At 36.4% G+C, this 19,962-nt stretch overlaps 1 protein-coding gene and 1 long non-coding RNA gene across 2 annotated transcripts; both read right to left on the bottom strand.

Annotated features, from left to right (window-relative positions):
• Window positions 1-1,644: 1,644 nt before the first annotated feature.
• LOC148851794 (DNAJ heat shock N-terminal domain-containing protein) lies at window positions 1,645-14,472 on the bottom strand. Its single transcript, XM_088946326.1, has 10 exons — window positions 14,127-14,472; window positions 13,518-13,577; window positions 13,130-13,212; window positions 11,745-11,898; window positions 6,891-7,020; window positions 6,027-6,185; window positions 5,757-5,935; window positions 5,073-5,153; window positions 4,557-4,697; window positions 1,645-2,039 (listed from the first exon to the last, which is right to left on the bottom strand). Exons 1-10 carry the CDS (start codon window positions 14,211-14,213, stop codon window positions 1,959-1,961), a joined length of 1,155 nt encoding a protein of 384 aa, XP_088802452.1. The 5' UTR covers window positions 14,214-14,472; the 3' UTR covers window positions 1,645-1,958.
• A 981-nt stretch (window positions 14,473-15,453) lies between these two features.
• On the bottom strand, window positions 15,454-17,485 carry LOC148851793 (uncharacterized). The gene is made up of 3 exons (XR_016098709.1): window positions 16,972-17,485; window positions 16,390-16,454; window positions 15,454-16,283 (listed from the first exon to the last, which is right to left on the bottom strand). It is a non-coding gene; the product is annotated as an uncharacterized LOC148851793 (long non-coding RNA).
• Between the last annotated feature and the right edge of the window lie 2,477 nt (window positions 17,486-19,962).

Below are 19,962 nucleotides of genomic sequence, written 5' to 3'. Positions count from 1 at the left end.
AAATTTGTTGAATTTATTTTTGCAAAATTTATTTATATAGAGATATACATATATATTATGGTTTTACAAAATATTTGCAAAATGTTTTAATTCCTTGATCCATGTGAGTGGAGAGTGCAACATTGTACCTTACAGCCGAGGGAGAGGTTCTCTCTTGTCGGACAGTGTTTGATCATTATGGGTTGAGAGGTTAAGTGTAAGACCACTTAGGATTTTTTACCTAATGGGCTAATCTCACATAAGTCCATAGTCATTACGCCTTCATAAGGTAGTTGGACCCAATAACCATTTAGTATAAATGTTGGGCCTACTAAGAGCCCATACTAATGGGTTCAAGGGTTTACTGTGTTATTCAGCAGTGAATTCGGCCAAGCCTTGTAACAAAAGCTAGGGTGAACCCATATGACTTTTGTAGAGATCAATGCTAAAGTCCCACACCATACAAAAAGAGCCAAATTAGTCAGCATTTAAAAGGGAAAATGAGCCATATGACTTAATGGGGCTAAAGCCCATTTCGAACTGGGCTTAAGTGATTTAATTAAATGGGGGTAAATTAGGTTTATAATCTGATTAGGATCAACAAGAGGATAAGGTATGTCTTATCCACTTAAGAGTCTGGATCCAAATATCAGATTTGGATCAAGAAACTTTCCTAATTGGATTAGGAAGTTGATCCAAAGAAGGTTATGAATAAGGGGGTCAATTTCTCAGTTGAAAGCTTTTCAACATTCTGCAGTTTTCTCCCTTAGCTCTTGCCACCCCTACCCAGTTTGATCTCCATTCTTGGAATTGATCAAGATTAGATCTTGATATTATTTCTTGTTAGAAGAAACAATCTGAAGTCGTGCTCACACATTACTGGATTCTTACTGAAGAATTATGGTTCTTGTTGAAGAACATTCTTGTTGATCATACCTCACCATAAGTTGTCATTTTCAATGGAAGCGGGTTTTGGTGACCTCTTTAGGCGTGAACACCTACGTTGGGAGCTACTTGTGTAGATTCCGTATTAAGCATATCTCTCTCCCTCTTTTGATATCAAATCTGATCAGGTTTGTTTCAAGAACAAACCTTAAAAAATGCAGTTTTTCTAAATTAGGGATACGAAAAAGAAATTTTTTGAAATTCCACCCAACCACTCTACATGATTTGGCTATCCATATGATGAATCTCCCCATCCCTCCAACATTCGAACCGTCTTGGTGGCCAAAGTGGTTCCAATTCGAGGTCAGCTTTTAAAACATTGAAATTGTCATATTAAGTTCTTTTCCCGTGGGTGAAGATACAATTACTTAGAATGTGAAATGGCTGATTTATGATAGTTTTGAGATGCCCATTGACTGGGCATTGGACATTCATGATGGTTACAAAGTTCAGATGGTAATGGCAATCATAGCAGTGGTACTTAATTGGAGCTCGGATCATACCCACGCACAGTCCCAACAACGCCCCAACGAGGCAATGTAACATCTCCCATGAATGACAAGGGAGATGTTCCCAATATGCAGCTGCAGTGGCCTGTTGGGGCATCGTTGGGATATGGTTGGTAGCAGATCTTTCTCTACCCACTTAATTGTTAAACGTTATGAGACTTGCATGATAGTAATACAATAGAAACATTTTATGCTGCAATTCCACCAGTAATTTGGATCAGAAAAAAATTGACTAGTCTGCTGATCAGTAACATTCATTTCTGTATTCCTAATACATATTCAATCGCCAGCTGTGACTAGCTTTCTGCAACCATTGTTCAGTTCTTTTAGTACATAACAAATCCTTAGTGAGGTTTGTGAAAAATACACACATGCACACAAAAAATTGATATAACAATAGGAAATACAACATTTGAGGGCTTGCACCACTCCACCTTGGCTACGATTTTCAACCAGGGTGTAGCATTTGATGTTCACAAGCTTCTGCTGTCAGTCCTTGCTACAAATAGAAAGAGTATCAAAGCATTACTTGCTTTTGTACACAATCTCGTCATCGTCCACCTCAAATGCAGGATTACAGAGGCACCTGAAGAGTCTACCAATACCCTGCCAGAGAAGAGGAGCCAAGGGATGTTAAAAACGAATATATATTAAGCAACACATGCATTTAGCCAATAAACTGGATGTTCTTGTAACAGACTGAGCTCTACTCTTATCCAGTTGACTCAAATCTATTGATTTGACCTCAGTTGCTTTCTTACTAGATTTTCTTTACTTCCATATTCTTTGCAACCAAATGCAGCATAAGTATGACATCAAGAATACAAGAAAACAAGGAGATTAAGTAGATCATTTATAGTTAATATTGCAGAACAGTGTTACCTAATAGGTTGGTTCATTTGTATTTGTTAGTATTGAACTGTTAAAATTTGTTCTTTGTTTGCTTGCTTCCATTTATGTAAAATTTAACATTAAGTTTTGTTTTCTTCTTTTTGGTATTTGACTATAACTTGTGGCAGAATTTGACTATAACTTAACTTTTAAAAGTGATGAGTACTAAAAATCATATCATATTTTAATTTTACTTTTAAAAGTTTCAAATAAAGCTTACTTGGTATTTGACCATAACTTGTGTTCTCTTGGGTGCTGTTTGTAGTATTTAATTTTACTATCTAGAGAACAAAAGTTTGAACTAGAGTTCTATTTGATTATCAATAGGAAATTCTTATATATCACGATAAAAGTGCATAATATAGAGAGAAATATTAGGACTTCCTCTTGTTTCTTTGCTTTTAAAACACCACATCTTGCAAACCTAAACAAACTAACTAGCAAATTGGTTCATGACAGACCGGTTCTCAAATTGCTATGATTTGCAGACAATAAAGTTGAAATTAAGGCTCAGTTTGGAAGGAGTACAAATACAAATATGTACAGTACAAATAAATACAAAATAACACAAAATTCAAGGTTTTGCACTCTACATATTTGTATTTGTACTCCTTCCAAACTGAGCCTAATCAATTATATTCTGCCACAAATTTTGCATGTGAAATGACTTTCTAATTTACATTGGTAATTCCAGTATGATGAAAAGATAGCGCCAATGGGTATCCTGAATGAGAATCTACGCGACCTGGATATGGCAATGACACAGCTGGACAGGTTGTTCGATATGGAATTTACAATAAAAATTGAAGTATTCGACATGATACTGCTATACAGGTAAACAGGTATCACACATGAGAATAACTAAGAAGAGAAAAACAAGTGGATGCAATATCCACTTCATATGATGTACAGGCATCATATGAATTATGAAGGTGAAAAAAGAAATACCTATTAGGTGTCATAAATGAAAATACCTAAGAAGGGAAAAACAAGTGCATGCGATACCCCCTTCATATGATGTACACGATGCATCATATGAAGGTAAAAACATGTGCATTGCTAATGGTTCAAAGTATCAATACTCTTGACACCCAAAATTTTTGAGTTTGGTCTACCAAAAATCTTTTCTTTTTTCAATTTTTTGGTTGTCAGATTTTGACAGGGGCATGCCGTTACCGTCCTTTAGCATACAAAATCATTAACATCTGCTAAACCCATTTATATAGTGTATCGCCATATCGGAGACCAAAAGATATACAATAAAATATGCCCAATACAAGTCATATCATATCAATACTTTGCCCCTGCATGTGATAACCACTTCATATGATGTATACATTTATGGATTAACAACTACATAAGACCAAAATTTATCCTCCATATAAGCCACTAATCTAATATTCCATAGGCTCAAATACTGGATTGTATAGTTGTCAAAATGATGCCTAGGCAACAAGATGCCCATGGAGGGCTGCCTCGCTTAATTGCCTACCTTTTTTGCACATACCACCATGAAACTCTTTTGAATTCTTTAGTTTTTTAGAGTACAATAATAACATATACATTAAACGGCAATGATGATTAAACTAAAATATTCATTTTGTGGGTGTATATTTATTATTATCTTAATTGTTAGGGTTCAACCAACATATATCTTGATGTATGCTGTCATGAAACCTCAAGGGCTTCATTACCTGGTACAACAAGGAAGAACATAAAACTTGTCAAATCAAAAGATTCTTTATCTTCATCTTCTTCTTTTTGTCCTTCCACCTTTTCTTCATTTCCTAGGAAAAAACAGGGGCTTAGCCCCCTACATTTTCTTCTTTCTTTTCATTTTCATTTTTTTTTTCTGATGATGATTATGTGATTTTCTATGTTTTAATATGAAGCATATACATTTTTATGAAGATTTATTAATGAAAGATAGTTGCTGGTTGCTATACCCTAGGGTTTCATGGTTTTTATTTAAAAAGTTCCATCGCCTAGGCAACTAGATGACAAGGCACCCTCCCTGTCGCTTAGCCTCACCTCACCTTGGCACCTTGAAAGCTATGCTGGATTGACAAGATTGAGAAACAGCTGCAGAAAGCCATAACAATCACAAAGCAGTTCACAAGTGTAAAATTTATACCAACAAGAAGCATAAAATGTAAATAAGTATTAGAATGCATTCATGTATGAAGTCAAAGCAAGACATGATAAATAGCTTTAATGAGATTGGTAGCATGCCTGAGTGATTAGAGGAGTTCGATATGAGAGTGTTCTTGGTGAATCCTCAACAGAAGTGCTATCAGAACTGCTTCCATCTTCATAAGCATCAGAGACATTTTTCTTTTTGGAAACTCCACCATTTTGTGATTTTTTCTCTCTCTGAAAAAAAAATTTGCCAAAAGTGCCATTAATTTCAAAGTACCAAAGAGCATATTTTTTGAACCATCTTAGAGTAGAATTTTTTTTTCTGAATACCCAATGCCAAATTTAACTACTGTTCATCATCTGAGATAAACAGATGCTTTTGTGTCACAGCTGTTTGAATATTAATTTTGGTTTTCATTACCTGATGATGAACCAATTATGTTTGATCAATATCTTCAAAAAAAAAATTCTTGTTTGATCAGCATAAATTAAATTATATTTTTATGTCAGAACCATATTATAGTTTATAAACAGAAGATCTTTGATGAGGAAAAGATGTTTTATGAAATGACAATAGCATGTTAACTGCAACAAAAACAAATGGTTTACCTGAAATATCTTCCCAAGAATTTTCAGAGCTAATGCACGAGCTTTAAGTTCTTCCTTCTTAATATTAGTTTCTTGTAACACCTGCGAATAATTCAAGTGCAAACAAGGAACATTATGCCATTATATTTTATACGTTCACATTTCTTTTTAATATAAAAATACAGTTCCCTTCGAAATGCATTAATAATGCTCTGAACTAAGATGTTAAAATGTGAAGCAACAAATTTATGGGATGAATGGAAAATGGAGATCTACTTCATACATTTCACTTCATATATCAAATCTCATTTTGAAGGGTTAGATGCATTTACATACCAAGATCTTTTTATCCATTTTCATCTAAATTCATTCTTTAGTACATAAGTTATGAAGATAAAAAACAACAAAAACCATTTATATAGGTCTGGATTTGTGCATGTTTATGAGTTTCTATCATAAACATAGTCAACCATTTGGACATAATTATAATGGTCAAGTCATAGTTCCCAAAAAGGGAACTAATCCCAAAACAAATGAAGAAAAAAGAAAAATATCCCTTAAATTGAATGGCTAATTTGTTTTTGGGGAAACTGCTCTTAACTGAGAACAAGAAATGCTTCAAATGTTTCCTTAGAGAAACTTCTATTCATGCATGAAAGAGTTTCCTGGTTTGAGAAATTGCCAGTGAAAATTTAAGAGACTTACCATTTGGCACACATGTAAAAGAGTTACTTCAATGTCTACCACATTCAGTTTCCATAACGAGTTCATCAGTGTGTCCTTATTCAACCGCATATGTGATTCAAGGTTATTTTCTGGGCCACTACCATCCATCTTAAATTGCCGCCGCATGTCTTCTTGCAGTTGCAGTAACTGAAAAACACCTGGAATAATTTCCTTAATATATATTAGGTAGGTTTTGTATTAAATTATTTCTGAAGAAAAAGATAGATACATGGAAATGTCCCATGATACCTTTTGCAGCTGTGATTTGTGACCTCCAGAAATGCCCTTTATTCCGCACCCATTCAGCCAAAAATGGAACTCCTAAGTAAATTGCTTTTTTTCCTAACTGTTGAGCTGCTTGTCTTTCATATATGTAGCCAATGGTTTGTAAAATATCAGCTCCAAAAGCTGTATATTCAACACGAGGAAATACCTCATAAAAAATTTCACCATGTAAGGCACAAAACAACTGTAGCTCAGTAACTAGGTCTTCAGTTTATTGCATCAGCCCATAAATATTATTTTGATACAAACTATGCATTGTGATTCAATTACCAAGGTTTTTTTTTCGATCGGGGGGGGGAGGGGAAGATAGAGATAGAGAGAGATAAAAATCTTGCTTTAGAAGAAAATATATCTTGAACTATATAGAATACTAATGCTGTAGATTAAAGTTGAGATGGTATCCCCAGTAGAGGTTGGGAAATTGATTATGTTGGTTAATTAAGCTCCTCCACAAATAGAGCAAAGTGATACAAGTTTAAGGCTCTGAAGGAGAAAAGTGAAGGCCAAGGACAGGCATTGAGGTAATGCACAAAAATAAAGGGCATACAAGCTGAGGAAAGATATGTCCTTTGATAGAGTGGAAATGTGGAATGGGAATCCTGTAGCCTAACCTAAATAGTTGTGATACAATTTTATTGAATTGAGTTAACTGGTCAATGGGTTAAAGAAGACTATATCTAATTGTCATTTCCAACAAGGAAAATCTAAAAATCTATTATAATGAATAAACTGCCATATTCTAGAATAACAAGAATGTAAACCTATCAATTTACAACCTCAACCCTACCACTTCAGAAAGAAAGATACTTGGTGGTCTGTGTAGCAAACCTGCATCAGAAAGTCGTTTTGCTTCAGATGCAGCATGATGTATGAATCCCTCCTTGTCACCATGAACATATTGATTAAGAAAATCTTTCAGTATCCGAGCAAGCTTTTCTTCCCTCTCCTTTTGGACAGCCTTCATTAACATAGTTGTGTAAACAAAATGAACAAAAGGTTTTAGGCTAAAACATGTCTAATGCAAAAGACACTCCAATCACTTGCTTAAATGCATCATAATAATTTTTTTTAAGGTAAAGTATCATTGTACTGAAGAGGTTAGTATCATCATAATAATTCCAGTGAAGTTGATTGCACTTAAACTGAATGATGACCAAGATATGTAGATCCCAATTAAAGGAGTTGAATCAGTTAGTACCACAATATTATAAACTGCATTTTAACACTTCAATCCCTTAGTTTCAGACTACTGTTAGCTGCTTGTTAGAGAATAAATACATATAACAGCTTTAGGTTGAATGGTTCCTTGAGATGCTATCAGAGCCTGCTTGACCAATTGGTCTAGTGTTAGGTCTTCATCACTCCCATTATAATCAATTAAGTTCCAACACAAGGTATGAGTGGGCCTGTGCTTGTCCACGCTTCACGACCAATGGGCTTACATGTGAGGGGGCATGTTAGAGAATAAATACCTATTCAAGGACCTTTTCTAACAGCTTAAGCTTTTAGGTTGGCTGGTTCCTTGAGATAGCTGAAGTAGATGGTTAATGGCCATGCAATCCTTATATTCAAGGATATTAGGGCTGTCCACAAAATGGCAAAACTGACCAACCCGACCAAACCAGACTGACTCGATCTGAGATGGTTGCTTCTCAAATAAAACCGTTCAACTTTGATTTAGAAATATACATAATCTGACCAAACCAACCAAGAGAATCGTCCCTCCCTCTCTTCCATATTTCAATTTCCTGCTTCCCTTTTCCCAATTACAACAAAGGTCAAAATTCAAAAAAGACTTACCTAACTTATAAATGTAAGTGTACAAGTCTCAAGGTGTAGCCCCTAGGCATAATGTGACTGTGACTTTTAATCTCCAAAGTCCACAGTAATCAAAATCAAGTCGGTTTCAACCTACTTGGTTGCCTCTGTAACCTCAACTGTGGAGAGCAATGGCTTTAGAGAAGAAGCTCTTGAACCCAATGCGGGAAGTGGTGAATGGACAGACCCCCGTTTCTAGTCCTCAACACCTCCGTCGGTGAAAGTGGAGATCATCTCACCAGAGCTGCGAAGGTGTTGGAGCATCTAAATGGACATACCCCCATTTTCTCAAAGGCTAGGTACACTGCTCAGTTTGGTATAAGATGTAATAAGAAGACTACATGGTACACCACAGACAGGTGAGAAGGTATGCGACTTTTGGAGAGTGGGTTGAATGTCAAGGAATACGAGCTGTTGAGGAGGAATTTCAGTGATATTGGATGCTTTGGTTTCGGTATTTAGGAACATATCAATTTGGGTATCAAGTATGACCCTTCAGCAGGTATTTATGCTATGGACTTTTATGTCGTTATGGATGAGCGAGATGTTGTGTTGCTCTCTCTCTCTCTCTCTCTTTTTCTGTGTGTGTGTGGGGGGGGGGGTTTCAACATTCCTTACCAAAGTCCCCTCTCTCACCCTCCTCCCTCTGCAGATCCAAACAAGATCAAGGAGATCTCGGTTCAGTTTAAACCAACCAAACTGATCATCAGGGATGGTTCTGACAAGTCATTTTTTGCTCCATCTAGATCAGTTTCGGTTGACATAACAATCAAACCCAAGATGTTTGGTTTGGTTGACAAAATCGTGTGCAACCAAACCGAACCGATCTGTGTACAACCCTATAGGATATAAAGTCAAGAAAACAAGTAAACTGAGATTTTATTTTTATCATTAATAAGATCAAAGGGTTTTATTAATATAGAATAAAGTAGATTAGAGAATAATACATAAGCCCATGATTGGGCTAGACATAATAAACAAACCCATCCCTTAAAGGGAGCCAAACATAAACAGTAGAAATAAAAATAAATATCATTACAATCAAATCAATCAACTATCCCAGTAACATAAATAGTAGAAATAAAGAAAATGTCATTACAACCAAATCAATCAATTATCTCAGTAGGGATGCATCACCATAAAAAAATTTCACCTCCCACACCTTGTCTGGCTAATCCATTAGCTATGGTATTGGATGATTTTTTGATGCATCTAAATAAGGTACTAATGTTTGAGATCATGGACTTTGATTTGTGTGTGTGTGTGACAAGTATGGCTTTTGCTTCTCTTATTAAGTGCCTGAATCTTCAAGGCCATTCATTTCCCCCTAAGAAATAGTCAATGACAACTTGTGACTCCAGTTTCCGCCCCATGGGACTGATGAATTGCAAACTTTGCAATCCTTAGATAAAAATCCCTTAGTTCAGCTCCTAAAGAGTCATCTGGACCAAAAGATCCTGAAATAATCTAAAATAGGACCCCCACAACCTATGAAAAAATCCCTTCATAACTAGTGACTCCTATCTCCTATCCATAAGAAACTTGGATTCCCTATTGAACAGCCATTAAAATTGAGCTTAACATTCCTTTATTAGGTGGGACCAATTTTTGGCTATCCACTTGCCTAAAGGTGGATGAATTGGTTCTGTGGCTCTAATCTCAAACTAGGTCCTCCATGTGGTAACCTTTCAATTCCTCCCTAGTTCTTAGCAAATATGCCACACTTATTGTAATGACATCTTTTCTTTGATCAGTTGATTCTGTCCTGTAAAGTTTTCAAGATTTCTCTCCTCCTATATTGTCCATAATATAGCATCTCTCACACATCTCCACATAACTTTGCCTCTTCTTCTACTAGAAAGAAAAAGGCTATGGAGAAAAATGACGGCATATGTTTTGGTTGCTGCCATCTAGCTCCAAGAGGCCCATAAAAGTGACTGCAAATCTCTGCAACAAGTTTGCAAGAAAAAAAAAAACAAAAAAGATGGTAGGTTTCATCATAGTTGAAAATTATACCTACAGTTATTCAGATAATGCAAGAAAAGAAGAAAAGAGAGGAAGAGAAAGAAGAAGAAAGAAGTTTCAGCAATAGGTTGTGGAAGAAGAAAAGAAGGGATGAAGAAAGAAGAATTTGAACCTCTCTCTAGCCCCCTTTCATCACTTTTATTAATAATTCTAAGTCTGAGTACAATTACTTGGATGCCCTTAATGAGGCGGCCAGCACTACAGAAATAATTAAAGAAAATAAATGAAGGCCCATAAGGCCCATAACTACGAAACATAACTTTTAAATACTACTTAAAAGAAATAAAGAACACTAAGGCCCATTTGGCCCATTCTCACTACATGGGGGTAGGGATGCAACTTGGCTTGAGAGATTGTTAAATTTGAATGGGATACGGTGTAAACTCTTCAGGTCAGGTACCCGATTTGCAGACCTAAATGGAGGAAAGAGTCAACCTTCTATGATGTTATTGCATCTCACAGATGTTGACTTTTTGGTGTATGACCTCTCAAATGGAATATAGAAAGCTCTAACCTTAGGTTTAGGACCTAACCAGAAAGCACATATAAGAAATGGTTAAGTGAGGTGGTGGTTTCAGATCAATTTCTTGAAAGAAAAAGAAGGAACACAAATAAAAACCAGCAGGTCATAAGATCAAATTCCCCTATTCTTTCCAAAGCTATCAAAGTAGACCTCAAAGAGAAGGTAAAAAAATGTAAAGCTATATCCACACTCTAAAAGTCCCTACGATCTCTTCAAGACCTAGATCCCATGAAATCCCAGATGAAGACTGACAAGCAATATATTATTTTATAGCAAGAAGAAGAATGTAATCATGGAAAATCATTACCAAGTGGACTAACACCCTACCAAATGTTCTTCTAGAATGTCACTGCTCTACCACAAGCAAGATCATACCTTGTGAATTTGAAGAACTCAAGTAGTATATAAATGATAGATTTCAAGGATATGACAAACTTGCTCATTTTGACAAGCCTATGACTCAATCACGACACCTAACTTGTGAATGATTTTAATCACAAAATCCATAAACTGCTAGTGTTGAAATCTGATCCACATTTTGACATAAATGTTATATAAGGACTAAGCAGCAGTACAAGATTCAGGATAGTACAGATCCATTTTAAGTAGAATGAACCCATCCCTTGCTAACTAAAAATAGGTAGCATTAATTCATTTCTAATCAATTGTTATATAAACTCGAATCTTGTTTATTGCAATGGGGTGATAGAAACAAATATCTTTTATCCACTCTTGCCATAAATCATGGGGCGACATGCTGTCACAAATTTCTAGCCAGAAGCATATCTGGCCACCAGAGCAATCACAACAGCTTCCTTGCATCCAATTCAATAAAACAATAACTAAAGTAACATTGATCATTTCCCTTTGGTCAGTGGATTTTCAAGTATGTTCATGTGTCTGTCTCTTAAGTTGCTTTTTTTCTTTATTTTATCCAGCAAAGGATATTTACATCAAAGTTGGAAATTACTTGTCATTTTGTGTTGAAGTTGGTTAGGATGGTGAAGGATGTCTTTCTTTATATCTTAGACTGAATGGTGGTCACTGCATTTTCAGATACATAATTTTCAAATAGGATTTTGAATACTTCCTGAACTTTTAGAAATTTTATATTATTAGAAGAAATATGCAGCAGACATGATTTTGTTGTCATCATAAATATTCAGTACAAAGTTGATTTTATAAATAGATTGCTGCCAAATATTACTTCTATATTTGATGTCTTCTTATCGGGGGATACACCAAATAAATTTCTGCTAAAAGCAAAAATAATAAAAAATAAAAAAAATTAACACATTAATATGGAACATACTTGCCTTCAATCTATCATGTAGTTTTTCTGGGTTGTCACATTCAGTAGCCAATTCAGAGGATGCCATTGATGCCACAGCAAGATGTCCTACGTAATCCTCAAATAATTCGCTTCCAAATAGAAGTGCAAAAACAGCAGTAGGATCTAGCATAGTTTCCCTACAAAAATGAAAATGGCAGCTCATCAACAGAATAAACCAATACAAAAAAAAAAAAAAAAAAATCACACTATGGGTGCTTGAATCATAAGTGATGACTAACATAAGCAGTGAAGCAACAGTCATTGTTCCTTCTATATAATCTTCGAAAAGGGTAAAAGGATGGTGAAATTTCATAATTATGAACATTGGGCAAAAAATCTCAAAATCATATCAGATGGTGCTGCTGATGTGAATTCTAGAGAATAAAAAACTGATTGTGGAGGTTGTACATATGTAGTTTCACTGTCAACAGTACTTGTACTATTTGATTGTGCTTCACAGCCCTCAGTATAACTTATGGTTTTGTTATGAAGCATCTCTATTATTCTTGATATGTACCACATTTTGCACTTGAAATTAATGGCTTTCTTCAACTTATATTTAATATTTAACTAATTAATAAGGTATTTTAATGTTTTAGATTTCTCTTAGCTTTCAACTGAGACTTGATATGGTACCAAGCAAGTAAGAGCTCTTTATCTTCTTCAGCCAATAAGATGGAAAAAAAAAAAAAAAAAACTGACTATAATCCATTTACTGGTCTATCCATTATGTCTTCCCCCTTAATCATTTCTGGTGGATAAGCTAAGACTGAAAGATATAAATCGTTTCAATTTGAAAAGAAAAATTATCATTATAAAGTATTATCCTGCTTTTATGCATTCAATCTCTTCCCTTATATAATTCAATAAACATGAAGCAGTGTTAAATCTAGATGATCATCATAGATTCCATTTTGGAGCAATAGAGCAACAGCAACCATCTTTACGAAAATGTGAATGTGTACTAATAAAAGTAGGTTATTACCATGCAATTACAGAAAAAGATTAAATTCATGAACAAAGTTGACTTGTCTTATGCTTAATCATAAGCAAATTATTTGTGCAGTACCCAACAAATGGTCAAAATCTATATTGTGCAGAACAGCGTAGAGAGTTGGGTCAGCTTCAGATCAATGAATTCTAATTAACAAAGACTAATCCACATAACACCAAAATTATTTTTTATTTAGATTTGAACAGGAAAGGATCCAAGTCAACTTTATTGCCGAGCCAGTATTATATCAGTAAAAAAAGTTGTGGATATGAAAAAACCATCTAGCTTCAAGGCATCATTATCCCCATATATGCAGTGTGCATGTGTATACACTCACTGCATATGGGGATAATGATGCAATTTTTCCAGCATACCTAGATATGCAGTACTTTCCGTTCTGGTCATATGCCTCTCTTTGCACAGGATCACTCAAAACCTGATAAGCTTCTCCCAGTACCTGTTGAATAATTGAGATTCGATTATCAAAGAATCTCCAAAAGATTACATGTGAAGTAACTGAATATCGGTGGATCAATTTCAAATCCAGTCTCACATTGTTCATCAACACCAATTAAAACGGCTCTTTCCTCAAATTGCAGTAGCATATAAATTGCAAGATATTGCCAATAAATTTGGTAGGAAAGATTGTTTTGAGTGATTGTGGTTGACGCAGCATCACTTTCAAACTTGAGAAAAATGCCAAAGTGAAAAAGAGAATGATGGTATCAAAATAGGAAATGAATAAATTGGCACTAGACATACCTGAAATCTTTCAGCTGCTTGAGGATCATTTGGATTTTTGTCAGGATGAACCTGTCTTGCCTGCACAATTATTAAGCGAGCTTCAATAAGGTAGAATGAAAGGAAGACTGAGTTCTACGGGAAGTATAGGTGTAACTCTAAAGAATCAGTAATTGTATTATTGAATTACATGGTTTATCTCCCACTTAAGTCAATTATGCACCTACTTTGCTCTATTCTGATTATGGTTAACCAAAACAGCCAGAAAAGAAGGTAATATTTCTACGAGTCAAGAAATGCCAAGTGGAGAACACAAAAGTTCATCAACTCTTGTGCAACATTAACAAAACAAATACTTCCAATTCAGCAGATACAAGAGAACCTCGATACTGATCGTATCCATTTATCACTGCAGTTTACTATACGCGACCAAATCTAGTAGAACTAATCAAATCAAGCTAACTTTCAATTAAGGAAAAAAAAAGAGCTTGTTAAAATTCAACAAATTGAAGGATAAGTAAAGAACACAGAATTTACCAAAACCAACAGAGTATCATAGTATTAATATTAAAGCTAACGACTTACGTAACAGATCTTCGTAGTCTAGGATTAAGAATATGAAGTGCAAACCTTGAGATAGTAGGCCTTCCGGATCTCCTCCTCCGAAGCGGAAGGACTAACACCAAGAACATCGTAATGCTCCGTATCCTTCACCATTGGATCGTGGCGTTCAACCTTCTCCGATAAGTTGCAGAGCTCGGAACAGAGGAGGAGGAGACAGAAGCAAAAAGAGCGAGATGAAGACGGCCATTTGAGCACCACGAGCTTTCTCTCTCTTGTCTCTCACCTTTCCAGTTCTTCACAGAATAAACAAATTCCGTAAAGCTTTTCTTTTTTCGCGAGGAAAACAGTATAATAACAGTCGCAATGCCAAGCTACCATTGGCATGGAATGGAATGGTAGCGCTGATGCAAAATATTTGAATCGCCTTTAGAGCTGTCAGCGACCTGGATTAGCTCAGAACAAGTGTGGGCTTCCAGAGGTGGGGCCGTGTTGAACCACAGTTAGAGCGTCGAGCCTTAGTTCAGAGCCCATTTGGAGTTTTGGACTATGGGCTTCGATTACAGCCCAACAATACCGACCAGTCCTTAGTCCATAGTCAAATGTCACACAAACGACAACTGAATGACCCCACTCCACAGGCACAGGCACAGGCACAGGCCACAGCACGGCTGCGGGCTGCAGCGAGTTTACATCCTCGTTAATAACTTGTTTATCGGAAAATATTGCATTAAATCATTCAGTCCACTCTCCAGCCACTTCGGTCGTTATCAAACGATAGTGGAGACGACGAGTCCAAGATTAACAAAATAGGAAATCAGATTAACATCCCACAGCACCTTCCACACGTCCATTGGAAAAAGTATGGAAAATATTTTCAATGCATTCTGAAAAATAATCTCCCAATGGAAGATTACCTGAATGGAATAGTTGATCAGCAGGCTGTGGAACAATGATTACGCCCCATGCCACCATGTCAATCATTAAATACATGTGGGCCTACATGAAGCATTATCATGGGTTCCACAGCTTGTTGAACAGTTGTTACCTTCAGTTAATCTGAATTAGAGATTAATTGCATACACGAATCTCACTGAACAAGATGAAAGCAAAATATATACATATATCATGGAAGAGGCTTGTAGTTGGGACAAAATTTAGCGCTCTGTATAACTTAGCTGACATTGCGTTACGGGTTTTTCAGAACGCTCCCCAGACCAACCTCAGTGCATGGGATCTGCTCCTCTCCTCACACTGACCTCACGGATATATCCCACCGTGTATTGAGACAATTTATCGTGAAATAATAACATATAAATAGAGAAGATGTTTCCGATGTATGACTGGAACATGATGTGAAGTAGGTGTGAAGAGTTCTCTGTGAAAGAGAAGATCCGGATTCATCCTACAAAGCCAAAAGCCACTCCTGACCCCACCCAACCCCACACCTGGCACACTAGTTGAAATGGTCAATTCGGACCATGTGTTGAGACCATATTGACCATCTCTTTCTTGAGATGGTCAATTGGCAGAGTCCCGATCTGGTCCTGACATCGTCCCCACAAGCCAAAGCCATTGCAACCATACATTGGGAACATCCCACCATGAAGAACAAGGGAGATGTTCCCAATCCAATGGCTTGTTGAAACAGTTTCTGTTAAGAGTTAGGACCGAGTTCGTATCTGTGCCCCACAGAACGTGCCTCACAGGCACCTCACATGCACATCTCCGATTGGCACAGATGTGATTTCATTAGGACCAGATCTGAACTCCAATTTGGCATCCCTCCAAAATAGGAGGCACGGGATCAAACCTGTAGAACCTCTCCATAGTATGGTCAGTGGACTTCATGTGCACCCTTCTATGTTCCGACCCCTGATTCCCTTGTAATGCATAGTAAGAAAGAACACCAAAACGGGCACTTAGTAGTCCTTGCTAGCTAGAAAAAGGTTTCCAAATATGTAGTGATTCAAGAGCGAGCAAGCACTACTGCCATTAGTTTGAGAAAGAATGTAAGTTCTTTTATTGTACTTTTCTCCATTAATGTGATTCCAAAGCTTTTGCAGTTCTAGTAGATTTGCTTGAACCAAATGTGGAACCTGTAAGCTTCTAACGTGGATAAAAAATCAAGAAGTTTCTAATTTGTAATGAAGCAGAATGGGCTCTGATCAAAGCTAAACCCAAGCCAAACACAGCAACTTGGGTTACAGTGCTTCAACCTGCAAGCTGCAACCAAACCAAAACCAATTCAGTCTAGTGAACCTGCACCCAACTTGAAACAAGTAAGATTCATATGAATCCAATACAAGTCCTTTCCTTTCAATTGGATTACCAAGGCTTTTATCCAAACAGCTTCCTTTCCGCCTATTTAATGATTTTCCCATGCACCTGTACAAACTACAAAGATATGAAGCCACAATTCAATGGAACTGTTCTGTAGGATCTAAAATAGTAACAACATTTCAACCATGATGACTAACCAGACAATTAATTACCTTGCATTTTTAATTGGAAAACTAACCAAAACTACCCATCAAATGTACTCCATAATTCGAAATCTAACAGGCTTATATTTGCCCTTCTTCTGTTTCAGTTGTTTTATACATCTATATTGAAATTTACAGGGTTTTCAGCAAAGGAGATATTTGATCAATTCCAAAACTTTTTGAGTTAGTTTAGCTCACTTGCTACGGAGTTTATTTTAACTATAGTATCAGATTGTTCCCATGGGCCTTACTGACTAAATGCTAATAGAATTTTATCATATAGATCTCACCCTTTTAATCCTTTGGGAATTTCAAGTCAAAACTTAGGTCTGTCTTGACAGTTTGACATCTCAAAATTGAGCTTATGTAGATCAAAGCATGCATCTGGATAGAAAATAAATAAATAAATAATTAGATAAATAAGATACCATATCTCACTGGAGGAATTAGATTGCAGAGTATGGATTGTCGACACATCGGGTTTTTGCTCATCCAGATCCTGATACAGGCTAGCCCTATCACCTTCAAATCCTGCAGTCCCTTGGACCTTGATGTGGAAAATCCAAGATCTGCCCAAGGTGGTTTTCTTCTTGTGGACTGCAGCCAGAGAAAGAACTTTTAACTATTGATCCTCTACTGAGTAGAGGCATGCTGGTAGAGAACTTGTGGAGCTTGTGTTGTATGGATCAAGAACCAGTTAACCATATTCTTCTTCACAGCACCTTTCACCTATCTAGTCTGGGCCCACTTCCTTCAGTTTTTTAATAATGGGTGGTTCCTCCTGACCTGCCATCTTTATTAGCCTCTTGGTCTTCAGCAGGCTTCTCAGTTAGAGGGAAAATGTTGTGGAATCTTCTTCCCCTTGCCCTCTGCAAGGGATTGTGGAAGGAAAGGAACAGCCGAGTTTCTGAACCCAAGGCTGCTCCAATTGAAAGCATGATCAGCAAGATTGAATGGATAGTGGCGTGGTTGGTGCAGATCTTGAATTCTTTCAAAGATACACCTATAGATAGTTTCTTGAATAGGTGGAATTTTATCATTTTTTTATGTAGTTTGCTAATTGTATAGCTGAAAGTTAAAGATATACTTGCAAAGGCACTTTTGGTACATGATTTTGAGGGTGGCCCTGCCTCCATTTCATGAATGAAATGCAATTATACTTTGTTTATCAAAAAATAAATAAATAAGATACAATTCAAAATGAATAGGTGGAATGAGCCTTTCCATGAAATTGATTGTCCAAACAATGCCACTTTGCGTCACAGCTAATTTGTTTAAGTGGCCTAGCCCTGGCACAGTTCAGTTGATGATCACATGATAAATTGCTAATTGAAAGGAGATATTTAAAGCAAACCCTTTGCTAATGTAGCAAACTTCTATAAATTATCAGCATTTCCTAAACAAAATTAATGGATCTATCCTGTCAAGTTTCAAAGTGTGATCAGGCCTGTATTTGAGAAATAAACAGGTAGAAATCCAGGTATAATCCCAGAATACGAAGGTACAGTAGAGAGAAGAGAGGATACAAAGATAATAGGACTTCAGATACTCTCTCTATTGAGAGACCCAGCTGCCGCCCATATTAGTTTATATTCATAATAGAACAAAATTACACTAATGCCCTGACTATATGACTTAAGAAGTTAAGAACAAAGATAATAAAAACATAAATAAGAAAGGGAAAAAGACTAAAATAACCCTGTACAAACACTTTAATTTAACACTCCCCCTCAAGTTAGAGCATATATATCATAAAGCTCCAACTTGTTACAAATATACTTCATCTGTGCACCACTCAAGCCTTTGTTGAAGAGGTCGGCTAGTTAATCTTCAGACTTCACATATGGGGTAATAATTTCTCCACTAACCACCTTCTCTCTTACAAAGTGACAATCCACCTCTATGTGTATAGTCTTCTCATGATACACTGGATTGGAAGAGATATGAATGGCTGCCTGGTTGTTACAGAACAACTTAATGGGTGTTGTAACTGACATTCGTATTTCTTGTAACAATTTGTTTTAGCCACACCAACTCGCATGTAGTGTGGGTCATGGCTCTATACTCAGCCTTAGCACTACTCCTAGCCACCACATTCTGCTTTTTACTCTTCCAAGTAATCAAATTCCCTGCCGAGAATGTGCAATAACCAGTTGTTGATTTCCTACGTGTAATTGATCTTGCCCAATCAGCATTCATATATCACTCTAAGGAAAGGTCTCTCCCTTTCTTATACAACAACCCTTGACCTAGAGCACCCTTCAAGTAGCGTAGCACTCTAACAATACCCTCCCAATGGATTGTCCTTGGGTTCTGCATAAACTGGCTCAATAGTCCAACGCTAAAAGAGATGTTTGACCTTGTGATGGTTAAATAAATCAGCTTCCCAACTAATCTCCTACATTGTCCAAGATCAACCAGGGGCTCCCCTTCACTATCAAACATCTTCAAATTCGGATCTATAGGAGTATCCATTGGTTTTGCCCCTAATAGACCAGTTTCATCTAATAAGTCAAACACATACTTTCTTTGTGAGAGGGAAATTCCCCACTTTGACCTTGCTACCTCTATGCCTAGAAAATATTTCAAGTGCCCCAAGTCCTTAGTCTAGAACTTGCTTTGTAGAAACTGTTTGAGCTCTTCAATACCATGTCCATCACTCCTTGTGATAATTATGTCATTAATATAGACTGCCAACACAATTTTGCCCATGTGGAGACTCTGAAACTTAATGTACTTTATTAGGATAGTCCCTTTTGTACAGTTCATTATTTTATGTTTGTATGCATTCCTTTTAATTCTTTCTTTCTACCCCACATGGGCATTCTTGTAACTATACATTCTATTTAATTAAGTGACTCTTTGGAGTGGGGGTCGAGAGCTTAGACACTCCAGTCTATTCTGCTCTCTTTTCTGTTCAGCCAAGAAGGTTTACAATTTTAGTCCCACTTATTTTAAAACCTCTTGTTTATTTTGCATTTAATCCTACATCAATTTCATCAACTAATACTACATCAGCAAACATCAAGCACCATGGGACCTTCTCTTGAAAATATTTAGTCAATTCATCTATCAATAATGCAAATAAATAAGGATCAAGTGTTTATCCTTTGGTGAAAACCCAACATTGGTATTTCTAATGGGTTATATAATGAAGAAAACTTCCATTCCACCCAGTCGTTGAATCACAAAATACATGACTTGCCTTGGTAGACCTTTAATAGTTCAGCAGTCTCATCCTTATACTTGATCACAAATTTCTCTAGAAACAATGAATCAGAAATACTGAATACAGTATTAAGAGCCAAATCCTTCTTGATCAGTCCCTTTGAGAGTAGAACCTGAGTAACAAACCATCTTGGAATAATCCTTTTCTCCAAGTTATATGTAAATATTTGCGGATGTTTACAAATATCTGC

Source organism: Nelumbo lutea, chromosome 5, assembly GCF_056320005.1.
Source record: "Nelumbo lutea isolate HS-2025 chromosome 5, American lotus-T2T, whole genome shotgun sequence".
Classification (NCBI taxonomy): Eukaryota; Viridiplantae; Streptophyta; class Magnoliopsida; order Proteales; family Nelumbonaceae; genus Nelumbo; species Nelumbo lutea.
This window is presented reverse-complemented; position numbering and strand designations above follow the sequence as displayed.

Excerpts from the sequence above, each read along its gene's own strand:
- LOC148851794 (XM_088946326.1), bottom strand. The coding sequence starts at position 14,213 with ATGGTGAAGGATACGGAGCATTACGATGTTCTTGGTGTTAGTCCTTCC. Across the intron at positions 6,186-6,890 it reads AAAACGACTTTCTGATGCAG|CTTTTGGAGCTGATATTTTA; the intron begins GTTTGCTACACA and ends TTGAATATACAG. Across the intron at positions 5,936-6,026 it reads ACAAATCACAGCTGCAAAAG|GTGTTTTTCAGTTACTGCAA; the intron begins GTATCATGGGAC and ends AAATTATTCCAG.